The 22,089-nt window shown below is 47.9% G+C and overlaps 1 protein-coding gene across 2 annotated transcripts in view; it reads right to left on the reverse strand.

Annotated features, from left to right (window-relative positions):
- Positions 1–4,907: 4,907 nt before the first annotated feature.
- Positions 4,908–22,089, reverse strand: part of NPHP3 (nephrocystin 3) — a 71,996-nt gene continuing 54,814 nt past the window's right edge. For both annotated transcript variants that reach the window (XM_075586783.1, XM_075586784.1), the window contains exons 22-28: positions 21,391–21,632; positions 16,568–16,643; positions 16,073–16,200; positions 14,823–15,063; positions 10,055–10,180; positions 8,022–8,137; positions 4,908–6,060 (exon numbers count right to left, since the gene is read on the reverse strand). In XM_075586783.1, the coding sequence (XP_075442898.1) occupies positions 5,889–6,060; positions 8,022–8,137; positions 10,055–10,180; positions 14,823–15,063; positions 16,073–16,200; positions 16,568–16,643; positions 21,391–21,632 (1,101 nt within the window). In that variant the 3' untranslated portion in view covers positions 4,908–5,888. The remainder of the gene's footprint in view (positions 6,061–8,021; positions 8,138–10,054; positions 10,181–14,822; positions 15,064–16,072; positions 16,201–16,567; positions 16,644–21,390; positions 21,633–22,089) is intronic.

Here is a 22,089-nt window from a genome sequence, read left to right on the forward strand (position 1 = left end):
GATAACATAAATATTAAGTTAAAATGCTGTAAGCAAACCACAAATGTTCTGACACACAACTAATTTGGATTACATCAAACCGGCTGTTGCCGGAAACCACTGTTTAATAACTAAATATGTGATGGTGTCGGTTCATTTATTAAAGAATATATGGCGTGTCGTAAATAAATGAACCGAATAAAGAATATGCATATCTTCAACTGCTTATTAAGTTTAATTGGGGCTAGAGCCGCAATAAAAGAAGCAAATTGTATGCCGAAATATCCCCCCCCCAAAACACAGTAAATTAGACTATGGCTTTGGGTGAAATGTCATTATGTGCACCAATTAGTGATGTACCAATTACCCGGTCCCCATCTTACCCGGCGCTTTTTCAGCTACTTGGACTCGGCACCGAGTATTTCCCGGCGCCGAGTAAGGTCAGAGTAGCTGAAAATACATCATCACTTGCCTACAGCCGCGACAGAAGGTGAGGAAGAATGCAGCGACATCTGGGAGCAGCAGCAGAGGTCTGTGTTCAGCCAGCAGGTGCAGCAGGAATACAGCACACATCTGATACCAGTGTGAGCCTGGGAATTATGTGACTAGCAGGAGCGTTCCTCCCGTGTAACAGTGAAATCTCCCTTAGGGTGGGGGAACACCGGTTACAACTCATTAAGGATTTATTCTAAATCAGCGTTGAAGATGGGCCGTCAAGGGACATGGCTGAATATGGATTCCTGTAGTCCCAGGATTAGTAAAGTATGGAGAAAATGTTGAAAAAATGTGTGATTGGTAGGTATTTCACTCGTGTCGTGAGAAATTCGTGTGGTTATCAAGTGACCAACTCGTTAAACCATCTAGGCACCCTCGTCAGTCATTCATCAGAACAAGATGAGGATGGGGGGAAGAATCCCACATAAAACAAGAGAAGCAACAATCGTGCAGAATGCTTTAAGAGATTAGAATAAATAAGGTAACACACACAAGCGGGATAATAAAACGGGCATTGAGACCACCAAGGGTCAGATGCAGAGAGACAAACTACTCCCTCTCCCACCGTCACAGACGTTTTCTGCGGATGACGTCAGCAACCAGGGATACAGGAATTCGGTATCAGCTGATAGCACTTCTCTAAATGACTGCTGATGCACCCGAGGTACACTCCACCAGCCACGCTCAACGCGTTTCGCTCAAGCTTCCTCGGGATTTGTTTTTTCATTTCATGTCCTTGGATTTATTTGCGCTCTGGATCCTGTTTCGCCATTCTGCCTTAGAATTGGATTAAATCTAAATTAAGGAGCAGCACTATCTCCAGGGATTGTATATTCATTTCTTTTTATCACCATTTATGGGGTTTTTTTTCTCCACTATTTATTATATAAGTGATTATTTGCGCTTGGTTTTCTTGGTCTGTGTTGCAGGATTAGTAAACAGTAAAAAAAACTTGTGAAACTAGATAGTTTGACCAACAATAGTGAATCTATAATTAATATATTATGACCCTTTGCTTTCCCGACAAGATCTGAAGTGCTGCCAGCAATGGAGACTGATCCTGCAATCCAAATTAAAAAACAAAATCGACGAGGGGAAAAAATAAAAGAATATAGTGTAGCATTTAAAAAGAAAAAATGGTAAAAATGTGTGAAGAATAAATACACTCACGTGGAGTCTCTCGTAAATAGGCTTTGGGTGAGGAATTTATTGGGAAGACTGAAAGGGAATTCTGAAGAAATCTTCTGGGGTAGTAACTGATTCATACTCACGGTGACAGCACCTCCATCTCTTGCAGGCCCCAGGGATGTGGGGACAATCCCTGCAGGATAACTTCCTTTCCCTCCCCAAGATAGATTGCAGTCTCAGTCAGGAAGGTATAGATGAACAGGAACACACTTTATTCTTACACACTGCAGATGTTCAGCATACAGTACACAGCTCAAACTGGTTACAGCAGTTCTTGGGGCTTCACCCTCAGGATGTTCCCTGGACCTCCACTGCAGGCCAAGGGGCCCTGAAGCAGTCCTTGCTCTTTCCTTACTCCCTGGTGGAGTAAGGGGTATAGTCTCCCTTCCACTCCCCTAAGAGAGGGCATACAGATTGGCAGAGCCCTGCACAACTGTTGTGGGTAGACTAGCATCTCAATAAGGTAGAGGCACTGCTGAATTTGGCATGTGCAGCTTCTTAAGTACAGGAAAAGCAGGAACCAGGTCTAAGTCCCCGATTGGACACACAGGCCTAGTCCCACCTCCCCTGTGAGTCACTGAAGCTGCTGGGGGTGGGAAAAACCCATGATTAATCCTGGCAGGCCTGCTCTTACTGCCAGGAGAAGGGCAGACTGGTAGCCAGAAACCATCCCTGGCTACATAATGTAGGTATTCTCGCTTTCTTCTCTCCAAGCCCAAGGCCTGGGTGAGAGTAATGCCAACACTTAAATAAGGTCACGTTACTTTAAGATAATGCAACGTTGTCCTGAAAAAATGTGATAACCCTATGTTAATGAGCTTAGTTACAGATGTTATTTTTGTATAAAATGACCTTGGTGAATAAGGTGTTCATACCTCCTTGTGGAGACTTCGCAAAGTTTACCTGAAGCAAACAGCTTTAGGGACTCTGTTTCCTCCATCAGCATCTCCACATTGCTTCAGAAAATGGCTGCCAAAGTACAGTATACTGTATGTTTCTATACATAGCAGATTTGTCAGTAACATCTAATTGAACTGGGTATTAATATAATTGCTTAGTGAATATCAGATGGATATGATTTAAGTAATAATTGGCCCATTAGCATCCCTTTTTACACATCAGAAAAGAGAAACAAATGTTTAACATGTTCTGTATAAATGACCTAATAACACTATGGGGCCTCTATTCTATAAAGTGAGAGATTGCTCAGAAGCCACCGTTGACTGTAATGGGGCTTTATCCAGGACTTTATAGAATGAGGGCATAAGACATGTTTACAAGCCTGGTGATGGGTTAACCCAATGTTAATGAAACTTATTTTTCTGTCCAACTTTCAGGCTTCGTCCATAGTGCAGGCTACGGCGCGAGCTACGAACACTAGGATGGCAATGGAGTTGTGCATAGTGCGCACGCGCTACACGGGGAGCGACGCTTCGCATTACAAACAAGTTTGTTTTGCCAGCGCGACGCCGGGGGGGAGGAGGAGTGCGGAAGCTAGCGCGTCCTATGGGCAAAGCCTTAGTTGGCAGGGGCACTTTGCCAATGCATTCATTTTAGTAATTGTGTCCATTGGTGTCATAGTGACAACACACTGTACATACCAACATAATCATTAGAGGGTGAAACATCCTGAGCTTTCATTCAGTATGTTTTGTGGAGGTTATTTGGCGGGCTGCCGACACGGGGGGAGAGCCAGGACAAGTGTCCTGGGCACCCGGCGGCTGTGGTGGGCCCGGCCGGCTGGCGCTGGAAGTTGATGCTGGCCAGAGATCAGGCCCAACCCCTGTGTTCGGCTGCTGGGCCCCTGGCTCCCCAGCAGCTGCAGGCCTCTCCCCCACGCCAGGCGGCATCTCCCCCACACCGGGCGGCATCTCCCCCACGCCGGGCCTCCCTCTCTTGCGCCAGAAGCTGAGTGCGACTTCCGAGCACGCCCAGCTTCGGCACGCGAGAGCCCCAGCATGGGAGAGAGGCAAGTCCATGGGAGTTAGGTGTGTGTGTATTGATGAGTTGGAAGCTACTAACAGCTCAAAACAGAGGGTGCAAAAAAGGTATATGAAAATAAATAATGAGTGGGACTGCTGAGGTAATCCGCGAGGAAATTCCAAAGCGTTGGTGTGGAAAGGGTGGAAGTAGATGGGGGAGACGCTGTGAGCTGCGTGTGTATGTGAGGAGTTCCAATGGAAAACGCTACCTGAGATCCTGGAAGTATAGAAGGCCTGGGTCAGCGCCTCTATGGATCCCTACTGTAGCCCTCCTCCAACGCAGTCTTCTCCGCAGAGGGGACGCAGCCGTCCTAGGTATCTTCTGTACAGTCTCCCATCAGTGGCGCGGAGATCCCGAGTGCCGGAAACACGTGATGGTGCATCCGGTCCGTCCGGAATAATCTTCCTCTCCCAGTAGACACGTGATAACACGGAGGAGAATTTACAGCCGCCAACACCCACGCAACCTCCGATCCTCAGCGCGTCACTCCAATCAGGCAGTAACAGGAAACAAGGTGATGATTGGAAGGTAGAATCGCAATAAGTCCCAAAAAACACCAACAGCTCACCAAATTGAAAAATAAAAACGTTTAATAAAGACTACATAAAAAAGAAAATAGGGACAAACAAAAAACTGCTACATAACAACCCTACGCGTTTCAGGCACCTTAGTGCCCTTTCTCAAGGGGGATAGTGGGGACTGAATGGATGTCAGGTATATATAGCCCCTCCTGTCTTGTTAACACACAGCTGAACAAGGTTAATATACAATTAATTGTTTCAACTATAAAGTCTGTGGATGCACCTAGAAGACTATTGAATCATCAATGTATTATATCAAATAATGAGTGATTCATTAGGTATTCAAAAGAGACAATGAGGGTAGAAAGTCAAAGATATGAATAATATCTTAGAAGTGCAATCTTATGACAAAATGTGTGTATTGTGTGGGAGGGGAGGGGAGGGGGGGGGGGGGGGGTAAATTGAATTGTGTAGGGGGAGGAGGGGGTTTTGAATTGTGTGTGGGTAGGAGGAGTTATTGAATTGTGTGTGAAATGGGTGTAATTGCATTTTGGCTGTGGGAGGTTGTATTGTGGAGGAAAATTGTATCTAATCTAGTCCTGGGCCAAGAAAATCTGTCGGCAGCCCTGGTTATGTAATACTTTATGTATCCCGGTCAGTGCTACCGCTGGCTTTATATTAACAGCAAATACATCATATTTTTCTACCACAAATATTTAATTGCAACATCTTCAGTTGGAAAATAATTTTTATTGCATTATTAAATAACAAATCATGTTAATGCATAGAAAGTGAAGTATCCATTTACAAAATATATATGAAAACATTTGTCTGGTATATTTAATATACAAAATAAATATGCAATGGTATTTATATAAAGGCTTTGTGTATCCAAATACCAAACCATAATACGCACAACATACATTTTAGTTGAATAAACTTTGTTTCTAAATGTGTGAATAAGCAGTTTTCAGCAATGATTTTTATGACCTAAAAGTAACTTGGGAGAGTTACAAATTCTGCTCAAACCGATATGTTGGACTCAAACAGCATGTAATAGGCGTGACTCTAAGGCTGCGGTCCCAGTCAGCACTGTGGCATGCGCGCCCGGCGCGGGGGGGAGGCGCATGCACAGCGCTAACCGCGATCTGTGGTCTTCAGGGAAATTGTGACGGGAGGGGGCGTGGCCATGACCTCACGCGGCGGGTTCGCCCGCATTGGGTGAACCGCCGGCGGGGGCGTGGCCACGCCTCCGTCGCAAGTTCTAAACTCAATTTCATTGAGTTTAAAAAACCTTGCAGTACGGTGCGGCTGCACCTTCAGCGTGAAGGTGAGTACTGGGCCCAGCCCCATTGAGGGGCGGTGCTTATACGCACAGTGCACGCCGAGGTGTACGCTGTAGCAGTCACTGGGACCGCAGCCTTAACAATCAGCTTTCGACTTCTCTAGCGAGGTTTCAGGGAGGTTGCACTTTGCATGACTATGAAGCGGTGATTGTATTACTCGTGGAAAAAGGTACATTTAAAGGTTAAACAGTAACTGATAACCATAGACCAACATTGGTTTGGGAGTCTTCTCTCCCCACTCCTTCTCCAATACAACACTGAAGCATCTAAAACGTAGGACTTGTGTCCGATTTATCTAGATATCTAAAGCAGTTTGGCCTACCTGCTACAATACACGTTTGGCCTACCTGCTACAATACACGTTTGGCCTACCTCCTTACTCAGGGAATGCACTGGCTGGTAATGTATTTCTAAGACTGTAGGTGTCTCCTCCACTAGAAGTATGTCCTGAAGGAGCTTTTGCTCCCAATACAGACGTTTCAGCTTCTTTGATGTCCATGGCTCTTTTATAAAGTTCTGCAGCCTTTTCAAAGTCCCCCTCTTCGTACCTGTTGAAAGGAGGAGAAAAAGTTAATAGGGCAGAGATTTTCAACCGGGGTTCCGCGGCTGCCAGGGGGGGAGAGCTGGGACAACTCTCCCAGGCCCAGCAAAGCGGTGGCACCCTGCACAGCAGTGACCCGGCGGCTCCCAAGCTCAGCAGTGGCAGCCGCCCGGACACTGCGATCCTTCCTCTCCCTCCTTCTGTTGGCGAGGGAAGTTGCATTCAACTTCCGGTTGACAGGAGGGGGGAGCTTCGGATCGGTGCAGCACCGCAGGCCGCCAGGTAAGAGCGAGGGTGCTCTCTGTGGTTATCACTGCAGGGATGTTTCTCGCACACACCAGAACAATTATGTGTGTAGAAGAGAAAGTGGGAGAGGGCGTGTGAGAGGAGCGATGGCAAGAGGGAGAGAGAGCGTAAGATGCATTGTAAGGAACCCCCAACTCTCTCTAATAGCGCGTCTGAGATCAGATGCATTGTAGGGAACCCCAACCCTCTCTAATAGTGCGCCTGAGATCAGATGCATTGTAGGGAACCCCAACCCTCTCTAATATTGCGTTTGAGATCAGATGCATTGTAAATTCTTCTGTATTTGGTATAATTTTCAAATAACCTAAAAATTGCAGGGAACCCTTTAGGGATGCCCGGGAAATCCACGGTTCCTTGGAACGCCTGTTGAAAATCACTGCCTTAGTACATAGCGTGTGATGTTCACTCTTTAAACTGTTAATTTGTATGAATTCGCTATTATATACACTCCTAAATGTCCTAGAAGATATGAGCAAAAAATAAATAAATAGAGACAGACTGGGTGAGCAGAGCATAACTGGGGAATAAATAAGCATTAAAAATAACAAAAGTTTGCTTTAATGTTTGAACGTATCAGAATTCTGCCCTCTATTTTTACTGGAAATGTAATATTTTACTTGTCAAAACCTTTCCTTGAATTTTTTTTACTGCAAGGGACCAGCAACATTGCAAACCAAAGTGTTTCTGGCTCCAAGCAGCAAAAGGACTTAATGAAGTATGTTTGTCTAATATTACGTTCACAAAGTGGTGCACTCACGTGAATGGAATCAGGGCCGGCGACCTGGGGGGACAGCCGGGGCTGCTGTCTCGGGCCCGGCCTGTCAAGGGGGCCGACTCCCCTGCAAGCAACCCTACAGTTCACTCTCTACAGGCAACAAGGGCCTTCCCCTTTTCTGACTGCCATCCCCATCTGTCCCTCCCTTCCTCAGACCCTTTGGTGGGCCTCCACGGCTCTTCTGTGCACCGGCCATGTTTCTTTATACACACACACACATATACATATACACACACACACACACACACACATTTAGTTACATAGTAGATGAGGTTGAAAAAAGTATATATATCTAAGAAGAAAAAGTATAAGGTGCGCAAAACTGATTTAAAATAGTGTTGCAATGATGTCTATGAGTGCTGCCACAATGTAATGGGTGTACACCACCCCAAAGAAAATACAAAGTACAAAAAAACACAAATCAGAGACACAGGTGCATGGATATACAACACCTGAAGGATAAATACGTGAACAAGTCCTATATTCGAATTCCACGAGAATATAGGCTTGTTCACGTATTTATCCTTCAGGTGTTGTATATCCATGCACCTGTGTCTCTGATTTGCGCCTTTTGTTTTTTTTGTACAATATATATATATTATATATATCGAAACGGTCTGCCTTTGAAGATTGGGTGAAACAATTCGGACGCTCCAATGTTTATACTATGGTTCTTGTGAGGCTAACCATTTCTCCAGTAAGGCCAACGTTTCCGCTATGTCTGTAGTATACAAACACTGAGTTCTTAATTTAAGTACAAAGACCAAGTGAATGAAAAGAACTATTGAACTCCAGTGAATTTCAACGGTTAAAACATTGGCATGTTTTCAGAATTCAGCAAGTTTCACATAGTGCATCTCAAACATTAAAATGGCTGCTATCCTTACCTGAGGACAGCTAAATTTTTGAGTGTTTCTCCGACTCTCGGGTGCATGCGACCCAAACTGTCTTCGTAAATCTTCATTGCGCGCTCATACAGTGGTAATGCTTCAACTTGTTTTTTCTGTTCATAGCAAAGAAAAGCACATTTTGAATGTCTGTTACTATCAGAGCTATAGAGGGTCTCACAACGGAACAATGTATGGAACTTTACCAAGGATGAAGTGTGTAACCTGGACATCATCTTTCATCACTTAGAAAAAAATCACAGAGCAATTTATACAGGTAAACCAGGCAGAATTAAACATATAATGCCATATTTCCTAAGCAGTGTCATGGTGTGGTGTTATCAGAGTTTGGATGAATGTATCCGACCCAACCCCTCTTCTCCTTACCCCCACTCCTCCTGTTTCCTTTGGCGCTTGCCCTATGCATTTACAGCCCTTTGTCTAAAGGGGCCTGTGCATCCCTGCTGTTCAGCATCCCTTTGGGAGGCCTGATGCAATGCAGCTTTTCCTTTGGGTGCTGTTAAAAATCCCTCCCAGTCCAAATTGGCCAGTAAGAGCCCTTGGAGGGTCAGGGGTGGAGCCAAGACACATCCGAGAAAGAGAGAAAAAGAAAGAGAGAGAAAAAGAAAGAGAGAAAGAGAGATAAAAAGAAAGAGAGAGAGAGAGAGAGACTTGTCTTATATAGGAACCGAAACGTTTATTACAATACACCTGATTTTTTTCACATTTCTCAATGCGGTCGCCCGTGGTGACTGCATTGTGGCCGCTGTCGACTGCTTACCTGCGGTGGCATCTCCTGGTCTTCTTCTGCAAATTCATCTTTTCCCCCAGCAGCTCCAGGTAAAATGGGCACGCGACGTCAAATGACGCCGCGTTGCCATGGCAATGGGACGCTACGCGATGCTGCGTGACGTCTTCGCGTCCCGTTGCCATGGAAAGCCATTTTAACTGGAGCTGCAGGGGGAAAAGATGGTTTTGCAGGGGAGTAGACAGAGAAGGCCGTACCACGCCGTCGGACCCTGCCGCAGGTAAGTGTCGTGAGGTTAGTGTTTTGGAGGGGGTGACTGACTTGGGCGGGGGGGGGGGGGGGGGGCAGTGGGTTTTTGCCCAGTTTGTTGGGATAGATAGCTAGATTTACACACACACCCCCACACCCTTGCATGCTGCCAGTATCCTTGTTTGCGGGACATGTTGCGGCTATTACAAGTCTAACCTTTGAATATCCCTGCCTGGTCCTCCAGACCTGCCTGTCACCCCTGCAGCCAAGATCCTGCTCCAAGCACTCCTTTCCGTCCCCACAGACCTATCACGCCTACCTGGAGGCACCCAACTCAGTGTGTCTACTACCTGTGGTGTTAGGATTTTGTTATCCTTCCCTTTATTTTACTGCAGCTGTCTGTATGTCAACCCTTTTATGTATTGTACTCTTCATACTGTTACTTTAAAAGCTCTGTGTTGCTACCCACCACATTCATTTAATTTCTAAAGTGTTGTGTTTTGGTGGGTTCTGGGAACTCTGTGGCCTCATTGCTCCCAGAAACCAATGGGTGCTATTTTTATACAGAGCACAGCTCTTCTGGAGAGTGTGTGTGGTTCCCGGTAACGGGTGAGTACCCCAGCAGATAAGAGTAAAGTTCTTTAGTACCCCATTGGAGACCCTGTTTGGTGGCACTATTTTTGGCCGCCATTTTGTTGTAGCCAGGGTTCCCTTGCAGTCAGTGGACCAAGGTACTATCCCAGCTGGCGGAGTCTTTGTAAAGACTAATTATCCCATGACCTACGTTTTTAGGTCCCGTTGGTTGCGCCATTACGTCACAGACATGGGCCGGCATCAGAATGTGCCTTATGGCAAAGCACCGCTTCATAACTATGGCTGATACCATTTTGTATTGGTTCAGCTACTTACTGTTGGAGGAGCCTCTAATGAGTCGTTTTCACTCCAGATACGCTAAATAAAAACAACTGATCACGCTAGGAAATGAAAGAATAACTCTACTGCATGTGCAGCATATGTTGTGGAAAAAGAAATGTACCATTTGACAGTACAGCACAGCGAGGTTCACCAAAGCAGTGGCGACGCTAGGGTGCTTCGGACCGAAGGACTTCTGCCGAATCTCCACAGCCAGCTCATACAGAGGCACCGCCTTGTCGAGCTTCCCCTAAAGAAAAGAAATAAGCAACGCATAATTAGGGAACGGATAAAATCTGTGAAGTAAATTCAATTTCATACATCTATATCTGCATTGAAGTTCTATTCAGTTAAAAAGAGGTAAATGTAAATGGGGAACTCATGGCAAAGATTCCTGCAGTCGCAGTGCTATCTATGCTCTGGACCGACTTGAAAACGAGAGGTAATGCTCAGTGTATTTTGTCCTTGTAAAACATCTTCATAAATACATTTGAAAAAAATCTTGGTCTTGGCAGCTATTTATTGCAGCAGTACAGTAGCCATTATGGGGCTGATTCTATAAGCTCTGAAACAGCCGATTGCATTGTGATCCGGCAAAAAAACGATTCCTTTTCCTAATGTTACTTTTAAGTGCTTATTCCCGTTATGTGTTATATCATTGTGTCACGTGTATTACTGCTGTAAAGCGCTATGTACATGGATGGGGATATATATCTATATATATATATATATATATATATTGTAGTAACCAGTGGGATCCTGATGACAAAAGACAGCACACCGCAGTAATAATCCATTTGCACGCCCTGGGCGAGTGGATTTAACATCGTGGCGAGCTCCTATTGGCCCAAGCAGCATACGTGTGGTACTAGGTGGCGAGTAGATTTTTTTGTTCGGCGACTAGATTTTTTGGTGATTTGTCGACCACTGTATGTATGTATGTATGTATGTATGTATGTATGTATGTATATATAATATATATGTATATATATATATATATATATATATATATATATACAGTGGTTGACAAATCACCAAAAAATCTACTCGCCACACAAAGAAATCTACTCGCCACCTAGTACCAAACGTGTGCTGCTTGGGCCAATATTTACTCGCCCGGGGGTTAAATCCACTCGCCCGGGGCGAGCAAATGTATAGGTTTGTCGAACACTGTATATATATATATATATATATAATACTGAGTTAAGTTATGGCGAGTAAAAAAAGTGACAAAAACCCTCCACAGGAAAGCAAATATGCAAATATAACTGTATGCTCATCTGCATGTCTTAGGCAGGTATGCAACCCCGCCTTTCCCCATTATCACCCAGCATACAGCACTTCCACTGCAGCAAGGGATTCTGGGAAATGACATGCAAATGAGCACACAGTGTCACTTTTTGCCTCAATAACCATTTTTAACATGGTTCCCTATAGGCTTAAGCTTGCTGCATGGTCACAGCTTTGAGCACAGCCAGGGTTAAGGTGCATACCCAGAAAACCACCCACAGACAGCTGTTTCGACCTTGATGGGTCTCATCAGTGTGGGGTTGATTTTAACTGGATATGCATAAGAGGCTATGGGATAGGCTATACCATAATACTGAGTTAAGTTATGGTGAGTAAAAAAAGTGACAAAAACCCTCCACAGGAAAGCAAATATGCAAATACAACTGTATGCTCATCTGCATGTCTTAGGCAGGTCTGCAACCCCGCCTTTCCCCATTATCACCCAGCATACAGCACTTCCACTGCAGCAAGGGATTCTGGGAAATGACATGCAAATGAGCACAGTGTCACTTTTTGCCTCAAAAACCATTTTTAACATGGTTCCCTATAGGCTTAAGCTTGCTGCATGGCCACAGCTTTGAGCACAGCCAGGTTAAGGTGCATACCCAGAAAACCACCCACAGACAGCTGTTTCGACCTTGATGGGTCTCATCAGTGAAAGGCGGGGTTGCAGACCTGCCTAAGACATGCAGATGAGCATACAGTTGTATTTGCATATATATATATATATATATATATGTGTGTGTGTGCAAATACAACTGTATGCTCATCTGCATGTCTTAGGCACCATAACTTAACTCAGTATCATGATATATATATATATATGAGGGTTTTTGTCACTTTTTTTACTCACCATAACTTAACTCAGTATTATGGTTTAGCCTATCCCATAGCCTCTCTTGCATTCCCAGTAAAATCAACCCCACACTGATGAGACCCATCAAGGTCGAAACAGCTGTCTGTGGGTGGTTTTCTGGGTATGCACCTTAACCCTGGCTGTGCTCGAAGCTGTGACCATGCAGCAAGCTTAAGCCTATAGGGAACCATGTTAAAAATGGTTATTGAGGCAAAAAGTGACACTGTGTGCTCATTTGCATGTCATTTCCCAGAATCCCTTGCTGCAGTGGAAGTGCTGTATGCTGGGTGATAATGGGGAAAGGCGGGGTTGCAGACCTGCCTAAGACATGCAGATGAGCATACAGTTATATTTGCATATATATATATATATATATATATATCATTTGTCACAGCAGCTGGCACACACATATACCGAAAAAACTCCAGATGCTAGTCCCACAGACGATAATAAAGACAAATATTACCAGATGGCGGTCCAGTAAGGAGAGACAGCACACACGGGATATGTTTCAAAGTGATGTATTGAACACGAAAAACCAACGTTTCGGTTCCTGCAAACGGGACCTTCGTCAGGGTTGGTTTTACGTGTTCAATACATCAGTTTGAAACATATCCCGTGTGTGCTGTCTCTCCTTACTGGACCGCCATCTGGTAATATTTGTGTGTGTGTATACACTCTAGGGATGGTTCTATAACCAGTGTCTAGGACACTCTAGGGATGGTTCTATAACCAGTGTCTAGGACACTCTAGGGATGGTTCTATAACCAGTGTCTAGGACACTCTAGGGATGGTTCTATAACCAGTGTCTAGGACACTCTAGGGTTGGTTCTATAACCAGTGTCTAGGACACTCTAGGGATGGTTCTATAACCAGTGTCTAGGACACTCTAGGGATGGTTCTATAACCAGTGTCTAGGACACTCTAGGGATGGTTCTATAACCAGTGTCTAGGACACTCTAGGGATGGTTCTATAACCAGTGTCTAGGACACTCTAGGGATGGTTCTATAACCAGTGTCTAGGACACTCTAGGGTTGGTTCTATAACCAGTGTCTAGGACACTCTAGGGATGGTTCTATAACCAGTGTCTAGGACACTCTAGGGATGGTTCTATAACCAGTGTCTAGGACACTCTAGGGATGGTTCTATAACCAGTGTCTAGGACACTCTAGGGATGGTTCTATAACCAGTGTCTAGGACACTCTAGGGTTGGTTCTATAACCAGTGTCTAGGACACTCTAGGGATGGTTCTATAACCAGTGTCTAGGACACTCTAGGGATGGTTCTATAACCAGTGTCTAGGACACTCTAGGGATGGTTCTATAACCAGTGTCTAGGACACTCTAGTGATGGTTCTATAACCAGTGTCTAGGACACTCTAGGGATGGTTCTATAACCAGTGTCTAGGACACTCTAGGGATGGTTCTATAACCAGTGTCTAGGACACTTTAGGGTTGGTTCTATAACCAGTGTCTAGGACACTCTAGGGATGGTTCTATAACCAGTGTCTAGGACACTCTAGGGATGGTTCTATAACCAGTGTCTAGGACACTCTAGGGATGGTTCTATAACCAGTGTCTAGGACACTCTAGGGATGGTTCTATAACCAGTGTCTAGGACACTCTAGGGATGGTTCTATAACCAGTGTCTAGGACACTCTAGGGTTGGTTCTATAACCAGTGTCTAGGACACTCTAGGGATGGTTCTATAACCAGTGTCTAGGACACTCTAGGGATGGTTCTATAACCAGTGTCTAGGACACTCTAGGGATGGTTCTATAACCAGTGTCTAGGACACTCTAGGGATGGTTCTATAACCAGTGTCTAGGACACTCTAGGGTTGGTTCTATAACCAGTGTCTAGGACACTCTAGGGATGGTTCTATAACCAGTGTCTAGGACACTCTAGGGATGGTTCTATAACCAGTGTCTAGGACACTCTAGGGTTGGTTCTATAACCAGTGTCTAGGACACTCTAGGGTTGGTTCTATAAAGTTTGAAGCGGTGCTATCGGCCCAAAACACCCATTGACTTGAATAAATATATATATTCCTAGTCAAGTCAATGGGTGTTTTGGGCCGGCAGCACCGCTTCAGACTTTATAGAACCAGCCCTAGAGTGCCCTAATTGTACAGGTGTGTCCCGTGTTATTTCCAGGGAAACCGCTATTGCATGTTTGCTGCCAGGAGGCCTGCAACAAATTGCAATACAATTCTTTGCAGGCATCTCCAGCAGCGAAATGGTTAATCTGCCCCCATTAAGATGGGGCCTCTACTTGCATTCTCTGGGTTCCTTCAAGCAGCAAATCTCCCACACCCGCTGTTTCCAAGTTACTTAACACTTCCCCAAATCAAATAAAAAATGTCTGCCCAATAGAAAGCTTGCACAACTCCTGATGGTGCTGCGGCTTTCTATTAGCCTGCGGGGGTTCGGCTAATCCACTGGCCGGACTGTTTCCCCAGACTTTGTATGGTAAAAAGTTGTGCAGCTTTAAAGCAACCATGGCTTTAGAATGCAGCAAATACAGATGCAGTGGGTGACACTGCTCCGGCAGATAACACACCCTACCAAGTTCTATATCACAACATTAGCACCACGGGGACAACAAAGTTGGATCTGTAGGACACATCTGTGGCCAAATTGACAGTTCACCAATCTAGCAAATGAGTGTAACATGATCTGCATTGGCCATTTCTGAAAAACAACTCGGCATGCTTCCCAGGGGAATAAATCCGCTGTGTGCATACTTTTCTTTTGTACAACACAGCAAGATGCTTGACTGTGTAGGCCAGGGATGGATGGTCAGGAGACAGAGCTCTCCTGCGGATGTCTAATGCCCTCTCATACAGTTCCTCTGCCTTGTCATAGTGCTTCTTCTCATTGTACAATGCAGCCAGGTTGTTCAGGGACTGGGCACAGTCGGGATGCTCTGGACCCTGGACTCGCTCTCTCATTTCCAGGGAACGTTTCAGAAACATTTCTGCTGTCCTACACACGCAACCATGGGGAAAACAACTTTTAGAAGCAAGATCTTATTTTATTGCAACAGCAACACAGTACATTTCCCTCTGGGCTCATGCACTGTTCTATCTATTTATATAAACATCTTAGTAAACAGTCAAACTGTGGTGCATTTGTGTTTTACTGTCACTTGGTATATGAAGTTTGAACTAAATACTATACAGAATAAATCTATTAAGTGTGTCCACCCCAATAAATACTCAGAAGAATGTAATGCACCTCTGCTGGTGAGCCAAAGGTTTGTTTAAAGGCGTAGCGTACTATGGATTGCATCTTTAACATCAGTTTCTACTACACAACTACTGTATATATGTGCCCTTTCTATTCAAGTTCACATTCAAGTCTACAGTTTAGTTTCTAATTAATTTACTGAAAACTTTGGTGTGAAGCAGAATTTGCCTCTCTCAAACTTTTATATGTCCATACACGCTGCTTTGTCAATATCCATTTTCACTTGTGTATATCATCATGTGTGAAGATCTGTTCTCTATAGCAGGGGTGCGCAAACTATTCCTCTTCTTGTGACCCCCCCCACCCTTCCCCAGACTCAGCTCCAGCGTCAAATGACGCCGTGGGGTCATGTGACATCACGTGACCCCGCTGCGTCATTTCACGCCGGGTTGCCCAACACACAGGTAAGTGAAGTTACTTTTAATTTAAATGCCTTCGGGGAAGTGCGGGGCTTCTGTAACCGCCACGCCCCCTCCTCCCTCCCCCCCCCAAAATCTCACGCCCTCATGGTGGCAACCATAAAAAAAAAAATATGCCATAACGTAAGTGCTACTGTAGATCATAAAAAAAAAGTCACAACTTTACTGTACCCAGAATACAACGGTTTGTTGGAAGGCGAAATCAACAAAAGCTGTTCTTTAAATTTCCACCTTTAACCCCTTCAATGCTGAAAGAGGACAACCACACTTGACACCTAACCCCTCCAACACCGAAGATGAATTTATTTCTAACCAACAATACCTACTCAAGGTTATTCTGCAAATAGTACAGAACTCCAAGTTCGTTCAGTGTCCGAGCATTGTCAGGAGTGTCTTTGCCCAGTGTGAGTTCTTCCAGGAGGAGCGCACGGCGACGTAACAGCGCAAACCCATACTGAAGAATAAGAAGGCAATACACATTAACACTGACATCATGTTCTGTAATGTAAAGTGACCAGCCTGACCCCCAAAAAAGGTCTTCACTTTAGATGAATATTTTTTCTTATATAGCTTTGACACTATACACAGTGTTGTGCATAGAATTTTGCATTCACAATGAGTCCCTGCTCCGGGGAGCCTATAGTCTACTTTTTGGGATAGCCCATCATAGATTGTGGTGGAATTTAGTTTGCCAAATGGAAAAAACACTTTATATAGAAACTATACCCATACAAAAAGTTTTCATGCTAAAACATGCCTGGTTATTTATATTTCTTATAACCACTAAAATAATGTAACCTGACTGGCAGCTTTCGCATTACCATGCTCCCTTTCCTCCTGGCAGCTTTCTGTCGAATTTTTAATGACCTTTTCCTCAGCTGTTCTGCTTGTTCATACCTATTGCAAAAAGTTAAAAAAAAAGTATGTATTATTTCTTCAACATCTAAACCAGCGATCTCCAACATGTCGATTGCGAGCAACCGGTAGCTCACCGGATGCCAGAGTAGCTGTAGTGCACCAGGGCCCCAGTGGCTGTGGGGGGCCTGGCCGGTACTGGAAATTGGACCAGGTCCAACTTCTGCGTCCGGCTGTCGTTACACCGAGCCCCTCTCTCCTGCCTCTCCCACACCGAGCCCCTCTCTCCTGCCTCTCCCACACTAAGCCCCTCTCTCCTGCCTCTCCCACACTAAGCCCCTCTCTCCTGCCTCTCCCACACTGCCCCTCTCTCCTGCCTCTCCCACACTAAGCCCCTCTCTCCTGCCTCTCCCACACTGAGCCCCTCTCCTGCCTCTCCCACACTGAGCCCCTCTCCTGCCTCTCCCACACTGAGCCCCTCTCCTGCCTCTCCCACACTGAGCCCCTCTCCTGCCTCTCCCACACTGAGTCTCTCTCTCCTGCCCCTCCCACACTGAGCCCCTCTCCTGCCTCTCCCACACTGAACCCCTCTCCTGCCTCTCCCACACTGAGTCTCTCTCTCCTGCCCCTCCCACACTGAGCCCGTCTCCTGCCTCTCCCACACTGAGTCTCTCTCTCCTGCCCCTCCCACACTGAGCCCGTCTCCTGCCTCTCCCACACTGAGCCCCTCTCCTGCCTCTCCCACACTGAGCCCCTCTCCTGCCTCTCCCACACTGAGCCCCTCTCCTGCCTCTCCCACACTGAGCCCCTCTCCTGCCTCTCCCACACTGAGCCCCTCTCCTGCCTCTCTTACACTGAGCCCCTATCCTGCCTCTCCCACACTGAGCCCCTCTCCTGCCTCTCCCACACCGAGCCCCTCTCCTGCCTCTCCCACACTGAGCCCCTATCCTGCCTCTCCCACACTGGGCCCCTCTCCTGCCTCTCCCACACTGAGCCCCTATCCTGCCTCTCCCACACTGAGCCCCTCTCCTGCCTCTCCCACACCGAGCCCCTCTCCTGCCTCTCCCACACTGAGCCCCTCTCCTGCCTCTCCCACACTGAGCCCCTCTCCTGCCTCTCCCACACTGAGCCCCTATCCTGCCTCTCCCACACCGAGCCCCTCTCCTGCCTCTCCCACACTGAGCCCCTCTCTCCTGCCTCTCCCACACCGAGCCCCTCTCTCCTGCCTCTCCCACACCGAGCCCCTCTCGCCTGCCTCTCCCACACTAAGCCCCTCTCTCCTGCCTCTCCCACACTGAGCCCCTCTCTCCTGCCTCTCCCACACCGAGCCCCTCTCTCCTGCCTCTCCCACACCAAGTCCCTCTCTCCTGCCTCTCCCACACCAAGCCCCTCTCTCCTGCCTCTCCCACACAGAGCCCCTCTCCTGCCTCTCCCACACTGAGCCCCTCTCCTGCCTCTCCCACACTGAGCCCCTCTCTCCTGCCTCTCCCACTAAGCCCCTCTCCTGCCTCTCCCACACTGAGCCCCTCTCCTGCCTCTCCCACACCGAGCCCCTCTCTCCTGCCTCTCCCACACTGAGCCCCTCTCTCCTGCCTCTCCCACTAAGCCCCTCTCTCCTGCCTCTCCCACTAAGCCCCTCTCTCCTGCCTCTCCCACTAAGCCCCTCTCTCCTGCCTCTCCCACACTGAGCCCCTCTCTCCTGCCTCTCCCACTAAGCCCCTCTCTCCTGCCTCTCCCACACCAAGCCCCTCTCTCCTGCCTCTCCCACACCGAGCCCCTCTCTCCTGCCTCTCCCACACTGAGCCCCTCTCTCCTGCCTCTCCCACTAAGCCCCTCTCTCCTGCCTCTCCCACACTGAGCCCCTCTCTCCTGCCTCTCCCACTAAGCCCCTCTCTCCTGCCTCTCCCACACCAAGCCCCTCTCTCCTGCCTCTCCCACACCGAGCCCCTCTCTCCTGCCTCTCCCACTAAGCCCCTCTCTCCTGCCTCTCCCACACCAAGCCCCTCTCTCCTGCCTCTCCCACACCGAGCCCCTTTCTCCTGCCTCTCCCACACTGGGCCCCTTTCTCCTGCCTCTCCCACTAAGCCCCTCTCTCCTGCCTCTCCGATGCTGAGCCCCTCTCTCCTGCCTCTCCCACACTGAGCCCCTCTCCTGCCTCTCCCACACCGAGCCCCTCTCTCCTGCCTCTCCCACACTAAGCCCCTCTCTCCTGCCTCTCCCACACCAAGCCCCTCTCTCCTGCCTCTCCGATGCTGAGCCCCTCTCTCCTGCCTCTCCCACACCAAGCCCCTCTCTCCTGCCTCTCCCACACTGAGCCCCTCTCCTGCCTCTCCCACACTGAGCCCCTCTCCTGCCTCTCCCACACTGAGCCCCTCTCTCCTGCCTCTCCCACACTGAGCCCCTCTCTCCTGCCTCTCCCACACTGAGCCCCTCTCCTGCCTCTCCCACACCGAGCCCCTCTCTCCTGCCTCTCCCACACTGAGCCCCTCTCTCCTGCCTCTCCCACACTGGGCCCCTCTCCTGCCTCTCCCACACCGAGCCCCTCTCTCCTGCCTCTCCCACACTGAGCCCCTCTCGCCTGCTTCTCCCACACTGAGCCCCTCTCTCCTGCCTCTCCCACACTGAGCCCCTCTCTCCTGCCTCTCCCACACTGAGCCCCTCTCTCCTGCCTCTCCCACACTGAGCCCCTCTCTCCTGCCTCTCCCACACTGAGCCCCTCTCGCCTGCTTCTCCCACACTGAGCCCCTCTCTCTTGCCTCTCCCACACTGAGCCCCTCTCTCTGGCCTCTCCCACACTGAGCCCCTCTCTCCTGCCTCTCCCACACTGAGCCCCTCTCTCCTGCCTCTCCCACACTGAGCCCCTCTCTCCTGCCTCTCCCACACTGAGCCCCTCTCTCCTGCCTCTCCCACACTGAGCCCCTCTCTCCTGCCTCTCCCACACTGAGCCCCTCTCTCCTGCCTCTCCCACACTGAGCCCCTCTCTCCTGCCTCTCCCACACTGAGCCCCTCTCTCCTGCCTCTCCCACACTGAGCCCCTCTCTCCTGCCTCTCCCACACCAAGCCCCTCTCTCCCGCCTCTCCCACACTGAGCCCCTCTCTCATGCCTCTCCCACACTGAGCCCCTCTCTCCTGCCTCTCCCACACCGACAATCCACATGGTGGATTAATAAACTGCAGTTTATACAAAAATCCGCCAACGGATCGCGGAACCACGGATTGGATTCTTAAAAATCCGCCCGCATTGTATCCAATGGCGGTTTTGGATTCATCTGCACGGATTGAAACTGGAACAATCTGTCTAGGGATTTTACGCCGCAGAACGGATTTTGAGTGGAAAGCTCGGGAAATTCCAGGAAACGGATTTTGACAGTTCCGCCCATCTCTGCTCTCATTACACAAAAAGGCGAAGACCCCTGCAAACTAATCAATGTGATGCATCCGTCACTGAGCTGCACTGCAATGAGTTACTGCCCCGCCTGGCAGCACAGAGAACAACATCAGAACTCAGCTCAACTTTGCTTGTGAGATTCTGGAGTGCAGGCAGCAACAGAATGGAATATTTGGCTGCGGCCGTTTCGCCGCGATCAAATGGCCGCCACCTTCTCGCCACAGATGCACCCTCTGATCCAGCCAATCCGCCGCTGAAATCCCCACCACCCGCCGCATCGAAGGTACGTTTTATTACTTTTTAGGGCAGGAGGTTAATTTAAGGGGTTTAGCGCTTAGGGTAGGGGGTTCATTTAAGGTGATTTAGGGTAAGGACTTAGGGTCGGGGGTTTTAGGGAAAGGACTTGGGGTTGGGGGTTTTAGGGTAGGGACTTAGGGTCGGGGGTTTTATGGTAAGGGCTTAGGGTCAGGACTTTTTTGGGCAAGGGCTTAGGGTCGAGTGTTTCAGGGTATGGGCTTAGGGTCGGGGGTTTTTAGGTTATGGGCTTAGGGTCAGGGTTTTTTAGGTTATGGGCTATAGGTCGGGGGTTTTAGGGTAAGGGCTTATGGTCGGGATTTTTAGGGTAAGGGCTTAGATCCGTGGGTTTTAGGGTAAGGGCTTAGGGTCAGGGGTTTAAGGGCAAGGCAATTACCTTAGCTGCGGAGTGGCTGGCGGAGGGGTGAATCGCGGTGAAGCGTCGGTGGCCATTTGGTTGCTGCAAGACAGCCGCGACCAAAGGTCCTAGACCGGGCGGCAATCACTGCCTAACATTATGACAAATATATGAAAGAATACTTCAAACGATGACTGACTTCATTAATAAGAGTCACAGTCTAGTGTAAGTACTCCAATGAAGGAAGACAAAGACAGACCGAAGGAGTAACATTTTCCCCATACCATTTAGTACATTTGAACTACTTTGGTATAATGTAAGAAAACCGATGACACCGAATACAATGCATATCTGAATATTGTTTGGAAATATGCGACTCAATATTTTGGGAATGCTAGTCCCTTATTCTCCTTTCTTTTAAGCGTTTAGCAAAGTGGTATCTAGCTGATATATTGAATTTGTTCTCCTAAAGCAGGGCCGGCCAACTCCAGTCCTCAACGCCCACCAAAAGGTCAGCTTTTCAAGATATGCCTGCTTCAGCACAGGTGCTCAATCAGTGGCTCAGTCTTTGAGTCACCTCTGCTGAAGCAGGGATATCCTAAAAAAACCTGACCTGTTGGTAGCCCTTGAGGACTGGAGTTGCCCACCCCCGTTATAAAGAAATATGCGAACAGCAACATTGTTTCAATGACGTGGACCCTCTTCTCCAGGCCGGATGATAACGCTGATAACTCCGGGCACTTGCTTACTTGTTTTGTTTCTGATACAGCACGGCCAGTGCATCCAGTTCCCGCGCCACTCTCAGGTGTTCGCCCCCGTAGGCGTTTTCGCTGATTTCCAGAGCCTGCTTGTACAGCTGCTCAGCATTTCCAAACTTCTTCGACTGCATATAGACCCCTGCCAGCTGGTGCAGCGACTGGGCCACGCTTGGGTGGTCCGGATCCAGAGCCGTCTCGCGAATCTCCAACGAGCGCTGTAGGGGAGCCACTGCCTGGAGAAAGGACGATCGCTTCTGGTTATGGTCAAAACATGGTTTGCGTGCATGATGAATGCAAGACTTCAATGTCAGGAGTAGAAAATATTATGCTGTGGGCCCCAGCTGCCCCATCTACCTCGGCACAGGATGTCTACTATTGGTGAGCTGGTGGGGGTATGACTGGATTATTGCAGCCTCATAATTCTGCATTGTGCAGATGCAGGCCCTTTATTATTATTGTTAGTAGTAGTATTATTAGCCGCACCGGATGATATCATGGCTTCCTATTGGCCCGTATGACATTTAAACGTTGCCATTATGTTAGGCACACTATTTCCCTGCCTGCATAGACACTGGCACCCATCTACGGAGGTAAGTGTCTCTTGAAGCGAGGGGTCCCCGGAGCTGAAATTAACGCAGTTCAAAGACCCCCTGCTTCAATCCTGTAATTAAAAAAAAAAATGAAACCTCT

This window comes from Ascaphus truei, chromosome 2, assembly GCF_040206685.1.
Source record: "Ascaphus truei isolate aAscTru1 chromosome 2, aAscTru1.hap1, whole genome shotgun sequence".
In the NCBI taxonomy this organism is placed as follows: Eukaryota; Metazoa; Chordata; class Amphibia; order Anura; family Ascaphidae; genus Ascaphus; species Ascaphus truei.